This window comes from Dendrobates tinctorius, unplaced genomic scaffold (assembly GCF_039654945.1).
Source record: "Dendrobates tinctorius isolate UK_male_01 unplaced genomic scaffold, ASM3965494v1 ptg000092l, whole genome shotgun sequence".
NCBI lineage: Eukaryota > Metazoa > Chordata > Amphibia > Anura > Dendrobatidae > Dendrobates > Dendrobates tinctorius.
This window is the reverse complement of record NW_027361760.1, coordinates 6,340,723-6,357,331: the sequence shown is the minus strand read 5'-3', so window position 1 is coordinate 6,357,331 and position 16,609 is coordinate 6,340,723. Positions and strand designations below refer to the sequence as shown.

Sequence of the window (16,609 nt, the reverse complement as noted above, 5' to 3'; positions counted from 1 at the left end):
GGATGAAATATTCAGTTATTGTGATTGATGTATCATTTGTATTATTGCAGTATATGGAGGAAGGTCAAAGTGTGTTGACCGAAACGTCTGTTGTGACTGCGAATAAAATTCTTCTACTATTCAAAGTTGAGTGCCAAAAAATTATTTGTACATTCCAAAGAATTGGCGCAGCATGTGTATAGTCTTGGAGACGGGAGTGGGAGGTTCTGATTATTGAGGATGCTAACCTCAGGTCATCAGTAGAACGGAGGGCGCCGGTAGGATGGTATACTGAAATAAGGGAGGAGATATAGGGTGGTAATAAGCCATGAAGAGCTTTGTGGGTGAGGGTAATAAGTTTGTACTGGATTCTGGAGTGGATGGGTAGCCAGTGTAATGACTGGCACAAGGTAGAGGCATCGGTGTAACGACTGGCGGGGAATATGATCCTGGCAGCGGCATTCAAGACAGATTGCAGGGGGTAGAGTTTGGTAAGAGGGAGACCGATTAGAAGAAAGTTACAATAGTCAAGATGAGAATGAATAAGAGAAACAGTAAGAGTTTTTGTGGAGTCAAAAGTAAGAAAAGGTCGAATTCTAGAAATGTTTTTGAGGTGCAGATAACAAGAGCGAGCCAGTGATCGGATGTGGGGGACAAAGGAAAGCTCGGAGTCAAGTATGACCCAAAGACAGTGGGCATGTTGCTGGGGAGTAATAGTGGAACCACACACGGAAATGGTAATGTCGGGTATAGGTACATTAGTAGCGGGAGGAAACACAAGGAGTTCAGTCTTTGACAGGTTCAGTTTCAGATATAATGAGGACATGATGTTAGACACAGCGTTTAGACAATCGCTGGTGTTTTCTAGAAAGGCAGGTGTGATGTCAGGAGAAGAAGCATATAATTGGGTGTCATCAGCATAGAGATGGTACTGGAAACCAAATCTACTGATTGTTTGACCAATAGGGGCAGTGTACAAAGAGAAGAAGAGGGGGCCTAGGACTGATCCTTGAGGAACCCCAACAGCAAGGGGAAGATGAGAGGAGGAGGAGCCAGCAAAAGATACAGTAAAGGAGCGGTCAGAGAGATTGGAGGAGAACCAGGAGAGAACGGTGTCCTTGAGGCCCATGGAACGGAGCATAGTGAGGAGGAGCTGATGATCCACAGTGTCGAATGCTGCAGAGAGATCCAAGAGAATTAGCATGGAGTAATGACCATTTGATTTAGCTGTTAGTAGATCATTAGAGACTTTAGTGAGGGCAGTTTCAGCAGAGTGTAAAGAGCGGAAACCGGATTGGAGAGAGTCGAGAAGAGAGTTATCAAAGAGATAGCGGATAAGACGGGAGTCGACCAGGTGTTCCAGGAGTTTAGAGATGAAGGGAAGTTTAGAGACATGTCTATAGTTAGCGGCACAGTTTTGGTCGAGGGATGGTTTTTTAAGTAGTGGATGTATGATGGCATGCTTAAATGAGGAGGGAAAGATACCAGAAGAGAGAGAGAGGTTAAATATTTTAGTTAGGTGAGGGGTGACAGCATGGGAAAGGGACTGGAGTAGATGTGACGGAAATGGGTAACTGGTGCAAGTGGTTGGGCGAGAAGATGCAAGGAGCCTGCTTACTTCTTCTTCTGTGACTGGTTTAAAATCAGAGAGTGAGCTAGATGCAGTGGGGGAGGGAGGACAGTCTATAGTATGAGGTGATTGGGAGATTATTTCCTGTCGGATCTGGTCAATTTTTTCTTTGAAATAATTGGCCAGATCGTCACCTCGAAGCTCAGTGGTTGGGGCCTGTACTCTTGGGTTGAGTAGAGAATGAAAAGTGTCAAAGAGACGTTTAGGGTTATTGGACAGTGAGGTGATGAGGGTGTTGAAATAGGTTTGTTTGGAGAGGTGAAGGGCAGCATTGTATGTTCAAAGCATAAACTTATAATGGATGAAATCTTCGGGTAGGTTGGATTTTCTCCACAGACGTTCGGCGCACCTGGAGCACCGCTGCAGGAAACGTGTTTCCAGGGTGTGCCAGGGTTGTCGCCGTCTGTTGTGGTGTTCTATGTATAGTAGGTGCAAATTCATCCAGGGCACTTTGAAGTGTTTCATTGTAATGCTTCAATGCAGAATCAGGACATGAGAGGGAGGAGATAGGGGCCTATGAAGACTGCAAGTTCTTCATAAGTTTCTCGGTGCTAATGGCCTGTATGTTTCTATAAATATGGACAGTGGGGGTGACCTGAGCAGCCTGGCAGTTCTTGATAGAGAATGAAAGAAGGTTGTGGTCAGAGAGCGGGAGAGGGGAGTTTGCAAAAATCATCCACTGCACAAAGCCGAGAGAAGACCAAGTCGAGGGAGTTTCCATCTTCATGCGTTGGAGAATTAGTAAGCTGCGAAAGGCCAAAAGAGGAAGTTAGAGATAAAAGATGAGTAGCATATGGGGAGAGGGGAAAAGCAATGGGTATGTTGAAATCGCCCATGATGAGGGTAGGGATGTCACAGGAGAGAAAATGTGGAAGCCAAGTGGCAAAATGATCCAGGAACTGATGGGAGGGGATGGGAGGACGATATACCACCGCCACTCGCATGGAGAAGGGAGTGTAGAGTCTGAGGCATGGACCACAAAAGGGAAGACAAGTGAGGGTACTTGAGGGATAACCTGAAAGGTACATTTTGGTGATAGGAGCAGACCAATGCCTCCACCTGCTCTATTGTCTGATCTTGGGGTATGAGAGAAGTGTAGTCCACCATATGAAAGAGCAGCAGCAGCGGTAGTGTCTGACTGCTGGATCCAGGTTTCAGTAAGAGCCAGAAGGTTAACAGAATTAGAAAGGAAAAAGTAATGAATGAAGGAGAGTTTGTTACACACTGAGCTAGAATTCCAAAGGGCACAATTAAGAGAGACAGATGGCAGGCAGGGAATATTAATAAGATTAGAGGGGTTTCTGAGTGTAGCAGTTGGGGGGTTTGACTTTCTATAACACGGGGGACCAGGGTTGGGAGCAATGTCTCCTGCGACTAGGAGAAAGAGGATAGAAAGAGTGAGCAGATAGTTAAGTGATTTATTAGAGCGTCTCTGATGTTGAATGGTGGGCACTGAATGGATCTGTGCTGTGTAGCAATGTGAAAAGAGCATGAGTGCTATACATAGGAGAGGAAAGGAGTGAGGGGCCAATATGGATCGAGTGTAGAGAGTTAATGCAAGGGCAGTGGATGAGTGTAAATGCAGCGGCCAGGATATAAGTTATACAAATGCATATGGTAAATATTTGTGGTAGTCCAAATGTACAGGGAATAGATTTATTTATTTGTCTTGCCTGTCTCCTGCCCTGTCTAACTGCCATGTTATAACTGCCAGCGTACTTTGATACATGTACTTCGATTACATGTACATAAATGCCCCCCTGCATAAATGTATCCCCAGCCTAGCTCTGAATTTATAGAAGGCCAGTTCTAAGATCTTCCTTTCTTTTTTTCTCTCTCCTTACTCTTTTGCAATCAATCAAACTAAGTTAGGACAGCAGGACACAATAAATGTATTTAGCAGATAAACAAGTGTCCAGGCCTGCATGGATCATAAACCACTTTGAAAAGTTACTTGACCTCAATAGCATAAGGGGACAAGCAGGGTGAGTTGAAATAACTATATACCATTATATATGCTGCAAAGATGAATGATATAGGTTGGACACATGCAGGACTCTGTGAAGTTGCTGGAAATAGTTAAATACCATTATATATGCTGCAAAGATGAATGATATAGGTTGGACACATGCAGGACTCAGTGAAGTTGCTGACCCAAAGAACAAAACTGCTTTATCAATTGTACCACATGTGGGATGACATAACCTCCCTCCCAAAAAAAAAATCATGAATTGCTGGTTTTTGTTCATTCTGCCTCCCAAAAATCGTAATAGAAAGCCATCAAAATATGTCACGTGCCCGAAAATGATACCAATAAAACGTCAACTCGTACCGCAAAAAACAAGCCCTCAATGACTCTGTGTGCCAAAATATGGGCAAAATAGTTTTGCAATAAAAAGCATCTTTTAGTGTGTCACAGCAGCCAAACATAAAAACCTGATATACGTAAATCTGGTATTGCTGTGATCACACTGACCTGAGCAATAAAGTCACCTAATCACTTATACCGCACGAGGAATGGTGTAAAAAATAAATAAAACCAATTCTTCACCTGCTGTTGATTTTTTCATTCTGCCTCCCGAAGAGCGCAGTAAGGCTCAGTGCACATTTATCCTGCGCTCTGCGTTGAGCGCTTACACTGGAGTTTCCATGTAAATCTATGAAATATGTGATTCCGATGGAACCCTCAAAGGAAGATTCTCTTTAAAAAGGCAGATGGAGGCACCGTGGATGCCATCTGATCTGTGATCCAGTGGTGTTTGTCTTTTTAGGATTGCATAAAAGTGTGTCCGGGCACAGTTAGTGCACGTCTGAAAAGAAGAATACCACTGAACAAAGGCCAGATGGAGTCCAGAGTAACTCTGCTACCTAATTATAGTGAATGGTTCCCTTGGGAGTTTCCTCTGAATCACGTCGCCCAGAGAGAAACCCCAAAATAAGTGCTCAGCTTACAGCACCGGATAAATGTGATCCTAAGCATTATGTAAAATGTTCCCAATAAAACCTTCAACTCAATCCACAAAAAAGGCAAGCCACTCAGGACATTCATTGTTGCTTGTTGTCAAAATTGTCACTACACCTATGGATAAATTCCTAAAGGGGTATAATTTCCAAAATGGGGTAATCTGAGGGGGATTCTGCTCTTCTAGCAATTAGAGGGCTCTGTATATGAAATATGCAAACTGTTCAAGGAAAATCTGCGCTCTAAGAGGTAAATAGCGCTCTGCTCCTCCCGAGTCTCTCCACATGATTAAGTAGCACTGTACAGCCACATGTGGGGTATTGCCACATACAGTAGAAATTGTTAGACAAATTTTAGTGTGATTTTACCCACTTCTTGTGTTAAAATGTAATATCTGGGGCTAAAACAAAATTTTGTTGTTAAAAATGTAGTTATTTTTTCTTCTCTGCCCAAAGGTATAAAATTCTGTGACACATTGGTGGTGTCAATATGATCACTACATCCCTAGATGAATTCACTGAGAGGTGTAGTTTGTAAAATGGTGTCACTTATGGGGGGTTCTGCTGTTCTGGCACCTCATGGGTTCTCCCAGTGGGTCATGGCACCTGCAAACCATAAGAGTAAAATCTGGCGCTCCTTGCCTTCTGAGTTTTGAGCTGTGCCTGAAAAATATTTCCCGATTATATGTAGGGTATTGGCGCACTCAGGAAAAAAGGACCTCAGTTTTTTGTAAAAAAAATTTCTATTAGCCCTTAGAAAATTAAAACTTGGTGCTAAAACCACATTTTAGTGATAAAAATGTAATTTATTCTTTCTTCACCGCTCAATGGTATACAATTCGGTGACTCACCTGTGATGTCAATATAATCACTGCATCACTAGATGAATTCATTGGGGAGTGTAGTTTGTAAAATGAGTTCACATATAGGGGGTTTCTGTTGTTCTGGAAGTAGTATTCCCACATATTGGGTATTGGTGTACTCAGAAGAAATTGTGCTACAAATTGTATGGTGCAATTTTTCCTGTTATCTTATGAAAATGCAATATTTGGGGTTAAAAACATATTTGTGGGGAAAATGTGATTTTTTTTTTTTTCTATTTTCACGGTTTAATGTTATAAACGTTTTTGAAAACCCTGAGAGTTCAATGTGCTCACCACACATCTAGATCAGTTCCATGAGGGATTTAGTTTCCAATATGGTGTCAGTTGTGAGGGATTTCCACTGTTTAGACACATCAGAGGCTCTCCAAACATGACATGGCATCCGCCAATTGTTCCAGCAAATTTTGCATTCAAAAAGTCAAATGGCACTCCTTCGTTTCTGAGCCTTGCTGTGCACCCAGTGTTTTTTTCCCTCATATGGGGTATCAGCATGCTCAGGAGAACATTGTTTTGCTAAATTTCCATTTTTTCAGAAATAAATGCAAGAATATCGAAGAACTTTTACCACTATCATGAAGTACAATATGTCATGAAAAAACAGTCTCAGAATCACCAGGATAGGTTGAAGTTTCCAGAGTTATAACCTCATAAAATGACAGTGGTCAGCACTGTAAAAATTGGCCTGGTCATTAATGTGCAAACCACCTTTGGGAGTAAAGGGGTTAAAGAATCTCTAGGTTGTAAATAACTTAGAGTAAATCTATCACAATGATCAATCCACCACTTCACCCCCAAAATTTTTAAAAAGTCATGTTGCTTTCTGAAGAGATTGTCATTTACACTCTTTCTGAAGCAATGTGTTGCTCCTTGACTGAAAAAGTGCAGTTAATTAATATGCAAATGAACTTAAGTGCTCAGGGAGTATCAAAGCACTTCTAGAGCCTCTTCCTACCTGAATCTACCACCCAGACTCAGCTTCCCCTGATTGACCGCTCACTGAGTAGTTAGTGAGCTATCAGAGAAGTATAGGCAGCTGTGGATGGGCAGTGAATAGAGAGCCATGGAGGCAGAGGCTTAGGAAGTGCTCCGGTCATGCCCAGAGCACATAAGCCATATTTATTAAAACAGCAGAGCAACAGAATTAATTAGTAACAGTGTAGATGATGTAATCTTCAGAGAGCAACATGACCTTACACACTGTTTGGGGGGGGGGGGGTCTGATCATCCTTACAGGTTCTGTTTTATATTTTCCAACTCATAGATGATAATTTGCTGATGGCAATGGGTCTGATAGAGGTAGTAGAGATCAGTGCTCAGGTATTTCCAGCTGTCCCATAAACAATTAATAGAGCAGGGGAAAATTCTCAATTCAAATTTGGCAATCCAGAGCCAGGGGATAGTTGATAATTTGCATTAATAGTAAAACACCTTTAAAACAGCTTGTATATTCAGACATAATGCTATATATACAGGCTTGACACTAGATTATGATGTTTTGTGAATTATCCAGATGTTATAAAAAAGTTTATATAAACCTACAAAATCAAATATATGGAGGAATTCCATAATTTAGATTATACAGAAATAATGCAAAATAATTGGACTAAAGGAAACTAGCTACCTGTCGAGTTGTTGGTATACTGAGATTCAGTCCCTCGACGGATATGTTTATAGCAATGCTTATTCCTGCAAACCGAAGATTGCTCCTACCCAAGATTGATCCTAAAGATTTATTGGGTGCCTTTAAAGAAAGAACAATATATAAAACATGGCATGTTATGTATGGCATCATTTCTAATGTATAGGGTGTTCACAATCTTTTTCTTTGTGATCAAACAAGTCAATATACCGACCTTCTTCTTCCAGGTCCCTCTCACTCCAGGGACTGCCTCATAAAGTCTGTTGATGGCTTCTCTGCAACATAACAATTAGAGAGCATGAATATAAAATCTAACAATTTTAGTATCAAATAACTTACAAAACAGACAATCAAAACTGAGTGTCTACATAATGTTTATGGGGGAGATTTCCTAAGCTAAAGGTGCCCAAACTATAGCTTAATTTGTGCCAGAAAACTAGTGTACATGTAATAATAATAATAATTTTATTTTACAGCACCAACATATTCTGCTGCACTTTACAATTAAGTGGGGACACGTATAAACAAAAAAAAGACATCGCAAAGTAACATATAGTTCAACAGTTACAGGAGGAGTGGGGGGGCTGCTCGCAAGCTTACTATAAGGAAATACGGGAAACCCAATGAGTAGAACGTGCTTGTCATGTATCATCCAGCCATCATTATAATAAATAGGGCATTTCAAAAAAGCTGTTTGATTCATTCATCAGCCAGTATTTGTCTAAGTGCAGTTACCAAGTGCTACTGAGTGCAATGAAGATGTGAAGAGTGAAGACAGATGAATAGGATGGACCTTCATTTGATTTACATAAGGAACTTTGGAACCGCTATCATGAGAAGTGATGGTGATGCCAGTGGTCAGACCCCAACAGTTCATACATTTATCACCCACCATGAAAATACTGTTGGTTCTAAATGTATTTGGTGGGAAAACTTTAACTGTTTTTGTTCTTACCAACCTTGTCACTTGGGTTCTTGTGTTAAAATCCAGAGACCTCATTGAACGTTGAACTTCAATGCAACCCATATACTACAAGTTGAAAAATAACATAACAGAATATTTAACCTTGTTAAATGAAGTTGCCAATTGAAAAGATAATAGCACTTTACATACAGTACATGAAACCACTGTTTAAGATCTTTCTTTTAAGATTACTTGTTTTCAAATTTATATAGACCAAAACCTCAATTTGAACAGGATTGCACTGTGATACCAGACAGCCTAGCTATTCATCCATCATGGCATCCTGCATCTTTTATCATCGCTATCATGATTTGGGCCTCCTGATGAAACGTGACAATCAGGAAACGCGTTAGGGTACATCTTATCTATGATAAGTTCACTGTCTTATATTGGGTTTATGTTTATTCTCTATATCTACTGTGAAATGAATACCTGACCACAGAATCACACAAGAGGCCAGAATGATCATATATCATGAGTAATAGCATCTGTCTAGAGTACTTATCATAGTGATGGATGATTAACTTTGAATTTGAATACTACTATATCTGTAGTGAGGGATAGTCCTCGTTGAGTGTGGAGGCGCCAAAAAAAATATCGCTCTTATAGGGTGCAAATGACCACGGACAGACAGGTTCAGGAATAGGCTTATCGCAGGATGTTGTAGAATTTTATTGGTCTTTTTCTTTATTTTGGTATCTAACCATTTGTATTCACTGGGTAGGTGTTTTTTAACAATGGATTAATTAAAGATTAGTGTTTTCAGGGAATATATGTTCAAGATGCACAATAAGGATGCACTTCACGAAAACTGGGCTGCATGATCGAGCCGCCACAAGAAAACCATTACTCACAAATGCCACAAATTATCTTGCCTACAATATGCAAAACAGCACAGAGACAAGCCTCAAAACTTCTGGAACAAGGTAATTTGGAGTGATGAGACCAAGATTGAACTTTTTGGCCACCACCATAAACATTACATTTCGAGAGAGGTCAACAAGCCCCATGATGAAAGGAGCACCATTCCTACTGTAAAGCATGGAGGTTGATTGCTGATGTGTGACTACAAAGGCGCAGGAAACTTGGTCAAAGTTGAAGGAAAGATGAATGCAGCACATACTGAAGATAAATTTGCAATCATCAGCCCAGAAACTGTGTATGGGACATACTTGAACGTTCCAACATGGCAACGATCCAAAACACAAGGCCAAATCTACCTGTCATTGGCTAGATCATAACAAAGTGAAGGTTCTGTAGTGGCCATCTTGGTCTCCTGACCTAAATATCATTGAGCCACTCTGGAGAGATCTCAAGCGTGCAGTTCATACTAGACAGCCCAGGAATTTACAGGACTGGAGGCTTTTTGCCAAGAAGAGTGGGCAGCTTTACCATCTGAGAAAATAAAGAGCCTCATCCACAACTACCACAAAAGACTTCAAGCTGTCATTGATGTTAGAGGGGGAAATACACAGTATTTCGTATGTGAACTTTTGATCAGGGTCGTTTAGATGTTTTTGGTTGTCATTATGATGTAAAAAGAGAAAATACAGTAGTTTGACAATAAATGACTTGACCCAACCACTAACCATGAGTGGAGAAAAGGTTTAGGTGTTATCATTGATTGTCTCTGGAAAAAGGCCAATAAAGCAAAAATTCTGCCAGGGTATGTAAACTTTTGAGCACAAGTGTAAGAAATAAAAGTCACTGGCCACAGAATTCACGTAACTAAAATACTCTATGATGATCTCATGACTGCATTTCCTGTAAAAAAAAAATTGGGTATTCAGTCACTTTCATATTAATCGATGCCAGGAGATTAATTAGTTGAGGGGTGCAGTTTCCAAAATTGGGTCAGTTGCGGGGGATTTGCATTGTTAAGGCACATCAGGCACTCTCCAAACGTGACATGGCGTTTGCTATCTATTTCAACAAATTTTGCACTGCAAAAGTCAAATGTTGTTCCTTCCCTTCTGAGCCCTGCCGTGCATCCAAACAATAGTTTTCCACCACATATTTGGTATCAGCATAATTAGGAGAAATTGCATAAAGTTTATGCTGCTTTTTTTTACTGTTACCCTTGTGAAAATGAAAAATTTTTGGCTAAATAAACATTTTTGTAGTTAATTATAGTTCACTTTTCTCTTCCACATTGCTTTAATGTCTCTGAAGCACCTGAAGGGTTAATAAACTTTTTGAATGTGGTTTTGAGCATCTTGAGGGGTGCAGTTTTTAAAATGGTATAAGTTTTGAGTATTTTCTGTCATATAGACCCCATAAAATAATTTCAAATGTGATGCGGTCCCTATAAAAATTGGTCTTGTAAGTTTTGTAGGAAAATTGAGAAATTGCTGATCAAATTTTAACTGTTTTAGATTCTGAACAAAATGAAATTATGTTTCAAAAATGATTCCTATGTGAAGTTATTTATCAACTATTTTATGTGATATAACTATCTGGTTTAAGAGCATTGCAAAATTTTCATCAAAATTCTAATAATTTCACAAACGCAAAAAAGATTGGCATAAATTTACCACTAACATGAAGTACACTGTATCGCAAAAAAAATCTCAATCACAATGCTATGTTGAAGCTTTCCAGAGATGTTACTACCTAAACTGATATTGGTGAGAATTGTAAAATTTGGCCTGGTCAGGAAGGTGAAAACAGGCTCGGGGTCGAAGGAGTTAGTAATAATAACAATAATAATTACTTAACTCCTTTCTGCCATGTGACATACTATCCCGTCCATGTGCCCTGGGACTTAATTCCCAGGGATGGGATAGTACGTCATAGCGATCAGCGGTGCCCACTTGGTGAGCGCTGCTGATCGCGGCCGGGTGTCAGCTGATTATCACAGCTGACACCTGGCACTATGTGTCAGGGGTGGTAACGGACCGCCCCCGACACGATAACCCCTGGCACACTGCGATCAAACACGATTGCAGTGTACCGGGGGTTTAGGGAGGCATCGGGACGGAGGGGGCTCCCTCCGTGCTTCCCTGAGACCCCCACAGCAGCGCAATGTGCAGCGCTGGTGCGGGGGTCTCCTTCCCTGCAGGTCCCCGAATCCAAAATGGCAGCGGGGACCTTCAGGGGCCTGCAGGGAGCCAGCTTCCTCAGTGCCTGCAAAGCGCAGGCACGAGGAAGCCTTCTGCACTGCCTTTGACAGATCGCTGATCTGTCACAACGATCTGTGATGTGACAGATTAGCGTTCTGTCACATGACATTTATGTCCCCCCTGGGACATTGTAATAAAATTAAAAAAAAGAAAAATGTAAAAATAATTTATAAAAAAATCGCTAAATTTAAGAATAAAAAATATTCCCTAATAGATTCATTTTTTGGAAATAAAAAAAAGCAAAAGTACACATATTTGGTATCGCCGCGTCCATAACGATCCGCCCGTATAAAACTGTCCCATTAGTTAACCCCTTTAGCGAACCCCTTAAAAAATAAAAATAAAAAACAAACCAAAAAATAAAGCTTTATCATCATACTGCCGAACGAAAAGTGCAATTACGCGCGATCAAAAAGACGGATATAAATAACCATGATACCGCTGAAAACGTCATCTTGTCCCACAAAAAACGAGCTGCCACACAGAAAAAAATAAAAAAGTTATAGCTCGCAGAATAAAGCGATGCAAAAATAATTATTTTTTTTATATAAAATTGTTTTTATTGCATAAAAGTGCCAAAACATAAAAAAAGACAAATGAGGTATTGCTGTAACCGTACTGACCCAAAGAATAAAACCGCCTTATCAATTTTACCACACGCGGAATGGTGTAAACGCACCCCCCAAAAGAAATTCTTGAAATGCTGGTTTTTGTTCATTCTGCGTCCCAAAAATCAGAATAAAAAGTCATAAAAAAAAGTCACGTGCCCGAAAATGGTACCAATAAAAACGTCAGCTCGTCCCGGAAAAAACAAGACCTCACATGACTCAGTGGGTCAAAATATTGAAAAATTATAGCTCTCAAAATGTGGTGATGGCAAAAACTATTTTTACAATAAAAAGCATCTTTTAGCGTGTGACAGCTGCCAAAAATAAAAATCCGCTATAAATAGTAAGTCAAACCCCCACTTTATCACCCGCTTAGTTAGGGAAAAATAATAAAATTTAAAAAATGTATTTATTTCCATTTTCCCGTTAGGGCTAGGGTTAGTGTTAGGGTTAGGGCTAGGGTTAGGGCTGAGATTAGGGTTAGGGGTGTGTTGAGGTTAGGGCTGGAGTTAGAATTGGGGGGGTTTCCACTGTTAGGGCACATCAGGTGCTCTCCAAATGCAACATGGCGTCTGATCTCAATTCCAGCCAATTCTGCAAATGGTGCTCCTTCCCTTCCAAGCTCTGCCATGTGCTCAAACAGTGTTTTACCCCCACATATTGCATGGATTTATGTATTTTTATATCAATTAAGGAATTTGCTCCGAAGACCTTGTGGGGGCATCACAACACATTAGGAGACCCCAATCAGAGGACAATAAAACATCTGGACTCCTTATCTATGAACTGGTCCAATTTTTATGTTTCTCTCTCTCCCATAATCATAATTCTGCTTCACGTCACTTGTCTCATCTATTGCATTTTTTCTGTGCTGTATTGTGCATAAATATGTGACTCTTCAGATTTTGTATTAGTATATGCCTGATGAAGAGACCTGAGTAGTCTTGAAAGCTTGCAATGTGTTACCATCTTTTCAGTTAGCCATTAAGAGGTATCAACCATTGAGGACTCTCAATTCTGAATATTTTTCTATCTACTGGCTAACACGGTACAAAGATATACATCTTTCCTGTATTGCAGACATGTGACTAGAATTGGCTACCATTTGTATTTGATATGGACATTTTGTTACAATAGTATAGAGCTCTTTTAATGTGAGTGCATGGAGCTCACCTAATCTTACAGATGTTAGAGCTAGCGGAAAGCACCAAATAATAAAATAATAGTAAGGTGCGTTCGCAGCCCGGGGTCCACCGTGCAGGGGTGGTAAACTGCTGCTTATTAATGGCGGAAGTATAAAGCGGTGAACAAAAGGTCACACATGGGTTAACATCATCCAGTGTGAACAGAAGCGAACTCTGTTAACTCACAGAGCCGCGCTACCGCAGAACATAAATGCCGGTGCCTGTTTAGCTCACAGAACCCGGCCACGGAGCTCACAGAAAGCGGTCACAGAACTCTTCCCCAAGGACACGGGGTCAGAGTCCCTCTAGACCTTCTGAGCGCACGGCGTCGCAACTGTGGACACCACTATGGAGTGTCGAGCACGTGCACCGTGGACACTGATGCCTGTCAGACTCTGTCCTACCTACACCTAAGCCTGGGCGCTTAACAGGCTAGGCTGCACAACACATGCATACCAAGAGTAGGGGTTTCTTAATGAGTCATTCACCAGAGACATTCATACTTGCATACGACACTCACTCCTCATAGTCTGATAATCCAGTCTATACTAGCGCATGGACGAGCGACCATGCAAACCTTTTATAGCTGCGTCCTTCCGGGACCTTCCTGACCTTTCTGATGGTCCAATCTGAGCTGGAGAAGGACCTGAGCATGTGACCTCCGATTTCCAATGAGAGATCGTCCCACGGGCATGCTCAGTGGACCGAAAGGAGGACTTAGTTCCTGGAGTAGCTCGCTGCTGACCATCATGCATTGCTATAGCTGGGCCAGAGTTGGCAGCAGCAACCAAACCCACAGAGCTGGTTTGAGCAGCGCGCCGGGATCGACGAGTCTGCTGAGCAGGTTCCTCTGTGGCAGAAGAGGAATGGGAGACTGCCGGATGCAAGGCTCAGGATTCCTGCTGTGCAGCGACAGGAACCTGATACCTACATTACCCTCCCTCCTAGTGCCCCCTCCCCTCTGAGCCTCGCCATGCTCAAATGCCACAATAAGGAGCAGAGCATGGATGTTCTCCACTGGCTCCCAGGTCCGAGCCTCTAGACCATGACCCTTTCAATCCACCAAATAAAGCTTTTCACCATGCACCACCCTGCATCCCACAATGTCATTGACCTCAAACTCGGCTGAAGACAGGTCTGATGTCCCGGAAGATGACTCGGAGAACTGGGACATGTCGACAGGTTTAAGGAGGGACACGTGGAAGGTGTCAGAGACAGCCAAGTGTGGTGGAAGGGCCAGACGATAGACCACCGAGCTGATCTGTTCGAGGACCTTAAAGGGACCAATGTAATGAGGAGTGGACTCAACTCGCAGCCTAATGTTACGGGCGGAGAGCCACACTAAGTCACTAGGGAAGAAGGTGGGAGCAGGACACCAGTGTGCATCCGCAGAGGCCCTCATTATCTCCTTAGAGGCCCGAATAGCATCCTGGGTGCGGTCCCAAATATCACGTGCTGCCACCCTAGAGTCGGTGGATGGCATGGGCATGGGAACACGAGGATGTTGGCCGTAGTTAAGGAGGAATGGGGTCTGGCTGGTGGAATCGGCCACAGTGTTGATCAAGGCGAACTCTGCCCGTGACAGCAAGGATGCCCAGTCATCCTGCCTGGCCGAGACAAAAGGTCGGAGATATGTGACCAGGGTCTGGTTGGCCCTCTCTACCAACCCGTTCGTCTCGGGATGATAGGCCAAGGAGAGATTCAGCTCAATACTGAGCAAGCGACAGAGCTCTCTCCAGAACCAAGATGCAAACTGGGGACCCCGGTCACTGACAATCTTGTCTGGCATGGCATGCCATGTAACCAAAAAACGTGTTTGATGAACAACACTGCTAGGCCATATGCAGAAGGTAGCCGAGAGAGAGGCACCAAGTGCACCATTTTAGAAAAATGGTCGGTGGCGACCCAAATTACTGTGCTGCACCACTGGACTTGGGTAGACCCACCACAAAGTCCATGCCAACCATCTCCCAGGGTCTGTCCGCCTCCGGTAAGGGGTAAAGTAACCCAGCGGGTCGTTGCTGGGAAGGTTTATTCTTGGCGCACGAGATGCTCGCCTGAATATAGTATTTGACGCCACGAGCGGCCACCAGTACGTCCTCACCAAAAGCTCAACCGTCCCCTTAGTACCAAAGTGTCCACCCACCCTGGATGCGTGAGCCCAAGAGAGGACCTCCGGACGCAAACGGGCAGGGACAAAAGTCTTGCCACTGTCCTCAGGCTCTCAGATGGTACAATTAACCGAGGTTCCTCCTCCACTGACACCACGGAGCGAAAGAGCACATCGGCCCAGACATTCTTCTCACCGGAAAGGAAATGTAGGGTGAAGTGGAACCAGGAGAAGAGAGTCCATCGGGTTTGGCGAGAATTTAACCACTGGGCGGTTTGGAGATAGATTAAGTTTTTGTGGTCAGTGTAAACTTGGAAGGGATAGCGAGCCCCCTCCAGGAGGTGTCTCCATTCAAAAAAGGCCAACTTCATGGCTAGCAACTCCCTGTCCCCAATGGAATAGTTCCTCTCTGCCGGCAAGAAGGTTTTGGAAAAGAAGAAGCAAGGATGCTTCCGACCTTGAGCATCCTTTTGGAACAGGACTGCTCCAGCACCGACGGATGAGGCATCCACCTCTAAAATAAATGGCTTATCCACATTGGGGCGATGTAAAATGGGAGCACTAGCAAAGTGGTACTTGATGGAGAGGAAGGCCTTGGAGACCTCCTCTGACCACAATTTAGGATTCGCTCCCTTCTTGGTGAGGGCAACTGAGGGAGCTACCAAAGTCGAGAAGTGCTGGATGAATTGGCTGTAGTAGTTAATAAATCCCATAAAGCGCTGCACCATTTTGAGGGAGTGAGGCTCCTGCCAATCCATCACCGCCTGTAGTTTGGCAGGATCCATGGCCAACCCCTGGGCTGAGATGATATAGCCCAGGAAAGGCAAGGACTCCTGCTCAAGCACACACTTCTACAACTTGGCACATAGGGAGTTTGCCCGTAGGAGATCGAAGACTTTGCAAACATCCTTCCGGTGGGAGTCTATCTCTGGAGAGTAGATGAGGATATCATCCAGACAGACTACAACCGAATTGGTGAGCATATCCCGTAAGATGTCGTTCACAAAGTCTTGGAAGATGGCAGGAGTATTACAGAGCCCAAAGGGCATCACCAGCTATTTATAATGCCCGTCCCTGGTGTTAAAGGCTGTCTTCCATTCGTCTCCCTCACCGATGCGAATCAGACTGTAAGCACCCCGCAGATCCAGCTTAGTGAAGACCCTCGCTCCCCGCAGCCTATCAAAAAGCTAAGATATCAGGGGCAAAGGGTACTTGTTCTTAACGGTGATAACGTTAAGACCCCTGTAATCTATGCATGGACGTAGTTCTCCGTTCTTCTTCTGCACGAAGAAAAACCCGGCCCCTGCAGGTGACACTGCCTTCCTAATAAAGCCTCTTGCCAGATTCTCTCTGATATACTGAGACATGGCCTCTGTCTCCGGAAGAGATAAGGGGTAGACTCAACCCCGGGGAGGCTCCGCACCCAGCAAGAGGTCAATAGGACAGCCATAGGGGCGATGCGGTGGAAGGGTCTCCGCCGCCTTTTTGGAGAACACGTCCGCATACTGTCGATAATGTTTGGGGAGCG

General features: G+C 43.1%; 1 protein-coding gene across 1 annotated transcript in view; it reads right to left on the bottom strand.

The window, feature by feature from the left end:
- The window catches only part of SHC2 (SHC adaptor protein 2), a 486,073-nt gene that overhangs the window by 313,430 nt on the left and 156,034 nt on the right, over nt 1-16,609 (bottom strand). The window contains exons 2-4 of the mRNA XM_073586301.1: nt 8,053-8,123; nt 7,308-7,368; nt 7,076-7,195 (exon numbers count right to left, since the gene is read on the bottom strand). Of these exons, the coding sequence (XP_073442402.1) occupies nt 7,076-7,195; nt 7,308-7,368; nt 8,053-8,123 (252 nt within the window). The remainder of the gene's footprint in view (nt 1-7,075; nt 7,196-7,307; nt 7,369-8,052; nt 8,124-16,609) is intronic.